Source organism: Limulus polyphemus, unplaced genomic scaffold, assembly GCF_000517525.1.
Source record: "Limulus polyphemus unplaced genomic scaffold, Limulus_polyphemus-2.1.2 Scaffold3822, whole genome shotgun sequence".
Classification (NCBI taxonomy): Eukaryota; Metazoa; Arthropoda; class Merostomata; order Xiphosura; family Limulidae; genus Limulus; species Limulus polyphemus.
Genome location: NW_013669432.1, coordinates 49,316 through 53,367, shown reverse-complemented (window position 1 = coordinate 53,367; position 4,052 = coordinate 49,316). Strand labels below are relative to the sequence as shown.

The 4,052-nt window shown below is 35.2% G+C and overlaps 1 protein-coding gene across 1 annotated transcript in view; it reads left to right on the top strand.

Moving 5' to 3' along the window:
- Nucleotides 1–4,052, top strand: part of LOC106470102 (voltage-dependent calcium channel gamma-7 subunit-like) — a 25,403-nt gene that overhangs the window by 11,198 nt on the left and 10,153 nt on the right. Inside the window, exon 2 of the mRNA XM_013930629.2 lies at nt 3,370–3,510. Within this exon, the coding sequence (XP_013786083.2) occupies nt 3,370–3,510 (141 nt within the window). The remainder of the gene's footprint in view (nt 1–3,369; nt 3,511–4,052) is intronic.

The window sequence follows — 4,052 nt, the reverse complement described above, 5'->3', positions numbered from 1 at the left end:
TTATATAGTATCTATATCCTCAGAATGGACTGTTGTCATGTAGTATGTGTCTCCTCAGGATGGACAGTTGTTATATAGTATCTATATCCTCAGAATGGACTGTTGTCATGTAGTATGTGTCTCCTCAGGATGGACAGTTGTTATATAGTATCTGTATCCTCAGGATGGACTGTTGTTATATAGTATCTGTTTTTTCAGTATGGACTGTTGTCATGTAGTATGTGTCTCCTCAGGATGGACAGTTGTCATGTAGTATGTGTCTCCTCAGGATGGACAGTTGTTATATAATATCTGTATCCTCAGGATGGACTGTTGTTATATAGTATCTGTTTCTTCAGGATGGACTGTTGTCATGTAGTATGTGTCTCCTCAGAATGGACTGTTGTCATGTAGTATGTGTCTCCTCAGGATGGACAGTTGTTATATAGTATCTGTATCCTCAGGATGGACAGTTGTTATATAGTATCTGTATCCTCAGGATGGACTGTTGTTATATAGTATCTGTTTCTTCAGGATGGACTGTTGTCATGTAGTATGTGTCTCCTCAGGATGGACAGTTGTCATAAGTGTGTTGGAGGATTCATGTAAATCCTAGTAAAGTATAGGGTCATTTTTGTCTAAGGTGAACTGTAGACCTTTTTTATTAAAGTATTTCTTCTGCTTATATTCGCTATTCGACATTTTACCTCTGACTGCCATAGGAGAAGATCAACGTAATGAAAGTAATTAAGTTGGCTGTCTTCATTGATTATCAGGCAGGTGGCAGCACTGCCTACGTAGGGATGGCTCGGATTGTTCATCGAAATGGGATTATAAATATCTCCTTAACAGGTCATCAAAACTTTACAATACTATACAGTGTTTTCTTTTATAACGATATATATGTAATTATTGAGTCACAAGTTCTAGGAATGTCTGTAAATATCATAGGAAAAAGTTATTCTTTCTTCTGTTTCTTTTGCATTACAAGATAACACAACAACCAAAACAATTGTGTTAAGCAATTTCACTGAGGTGACGTAGTTTCAAACAGAATATCCGCTTTTATAAGTATTATTGATAATTAGTAGCAATTTAAAAAATGGCCATAATTCTAGTATAAACGAAATTATCATTACCCCTTGAAGTTACCTTTCTTACAGAAATTTAGTGTTCCTTTAAAAAGCTTAAGTACAGGAATTGCCAGCCAATAAATGTTACAGTTGGAACCTCATTGTATTTAGAACTTGGTTATAAATACAACCTTCCTATGTCTATTGAAACACTGCATTAAAAAAAACAACAAGCAAACACGTAAAGAAAAAACTTTTCATGAAACGAAGTAAAGGTAAGGATGGCTAATAGCAGTCCTTCAAAAACAATACGAACAAGATAGTAGGGATGGCATTTTCATCATCCCTTATTAATAGCACAGGCACACTGTGTAGTGGAATATCAATAGACGAAAATGGTGCAAATACCATCCCTACTATCTTGTTTACATTGTTTTCGAAGGACTGAGATTAGACATTTACTTCCTTTTTTTGAAAAGTTTTTTCTTTACTTGTACTTCTGGTGTTGATTCATAGTAAACAACATGTAATGTATTTTCAAATAATGATAAGTTATTTTCTCCTAAACTAAACCTTTAACGCAATACAACTACAGTTTATATATATATATATCTTACTAATGTTTTTGTACTTTACCTACGATTTGCCCCTCATTGGTAAATCTGTAGGTTTATAACGCTAACAACCGGGTTTCAATACCCGTGGTGAGCACAACACAGCTAGTCTATAGTGTAGAATTGTACTTTTGTTTCTCTCCCCCCACCAATGACTCAGCGGTAAGTTGGAAGGCTTATAATACTAAAAATATCGGGTTTCGATACCTGTGGTGGGCACGGCACAGATGGCCCATTGTGGAACTTTGTGCTTAACAATAAACAAACAAACATACAATTTACGTAACTGTTACCTCATATTTGCAGACGGAAATGACGTAACACCCCCGTCTCAAAATAGCTTTGACCTATATTTCCGATCAATCCACCTGTTAATTATCGATCTCTTATTAACTACTTAATTATTAGATATTTATAGTATTGCTTATATGTGGTGAGACTTTATTTGATTAATTTGTACCAAAAAAAAAATGTATATTTTTTTGTCGATAGATTTCCCTTCAAAATCCATTTTTCTATTCAACATACTTGCGGAATGAAGCTGAAGAAAATATATTATAGCAATTCGGATGAAGATGAAGGAAAAAAAACAAACTCGAAACATGTGATTACTTCTATTTAGTCTTAGTTTTAGAAAGAAATATAAAAAATATAATTAATACATTAAAAGCACGTTTTTCATTAGCTTTAGTTTTACTTGTAGTTTTCCTTGAACTAATTAAACGTCCCTCGGTGGAACAGCGGTAAGTTCACGGACTTACAATGCTAAAATCCGGAGTTCGATTCCACGCGGTAGACACTGCAGATATCTTAATGTGGCTTTGCTAAAAACAACAACAAACAACCAACAAACTTACTTGTAAGTCCTACACGAAATCTTTTATAATTGTAGCGGATTTTTATTGTATTCGGCTAAGTCACAAGATGAAGACTTTTATATCTGCAGAATAACAGCAAAATTCAAAACAATTGAAGCAAATAATCGTCACCGAGCGTACAATATTTGGGAGGAAGAGGTCATCGCTGAATCTGACCTTCCCGACCGGACCTTCTGGACCGAATCCCGACGCAAGATAATCATCCCAGTTGTACTTTCCAAGATATTAGGAACAAAAGAAAAAAGCGATAAGGCTTTGTATATAATCAATTTAGTTTGGGGGACTTAGGACTAACTTATCTCTTAAGCTGGACAAATCTCGAGAGATATTAGTAGGATTATCACTGAAAATATCGTTATCAGTAACAGCACTTACCTGAGGATTCGGTACAATCAGATTCAGTATCAAATTTAGTACGGTATATGTTATTCTAAATTATTGTAGCTGCCACGATTCATATAATTACCTTACTTTGGACGTTTTGTTATAAGTTTTTAACGATACCCTCAAACACAGTTTCTACCTGAGTTAATTTCTCATAGCCTCCAAACTTTTTGTAAAACCCTGATATACAATGTGACACTTCAATAAGCCTAGGTAGCCTCTAAAAATAAATCTAAATTATTTCAGAACAAAGAATTGTGGTGTTAAATAAGACTCACGATAACACTATAAAAATGGAAGTGCAGAGTGTTGCCACAATACTTTCTTATTTGATAGCCGATCAATGGTTATATATCATTGGTATTATCACTAAACATTCGAATAATTTATGTAGGATTTCGGCATCAGATTTTAAATTCTTGAAAAATGTTATCGTTTCAGATTCCATGAAGAGGGCGGCTACTTTCATTTTTATGAGTTCCATAACCCTTCTCACCGGTGAAATGTTTTGTTTCTGCGGTCATGTGATCAGAAGACGACGTATTTTTACTTTCGCTGGAGGTGTTGCCTTTATTTTATCAGGTATGTTAGCATAATTTCTGTTACAGGTCTTATGTACAAAGGAACGATCTTTACATCAATGATGTAGTCTGATAGGGTTAGAAACGTACATTAAAATCCAGTTTCATAAAAAGAAAAATTACAAAAATTTGCAGCATAAGTAGTATCGAAGTAGTAGTAGTTAGTCTGTTTGTTTGTTAAATTTCGCGCAAAGATACTCGAGGGTTATCTGCGCTAACAGTCCCTAATTTAACAATGTAAGACTAGAGGGAAGGCAGCTAGTCAACACCACCTATCGCCAACTCTTGGGCTACTCCTTACTAACGAAAAGTGGAATTCACCGTTACATTATAACGCCCCTACGGCTGAAAAAGCTAGCATGTTCGGTGAGGAGCTATATGCACTAAATTTTCAACTGCTAGACTAGAAGAAATGTCGTTAGTCAACAATACCTACCGTCAACTCTTGGACTACTCCTTACTAACGAAAAGTGGAATTCACCGTTACATTATAACGCCCCTACGGCTGAAAAAGCTAGCATGTTCGGTGAGGAGCTATATGCA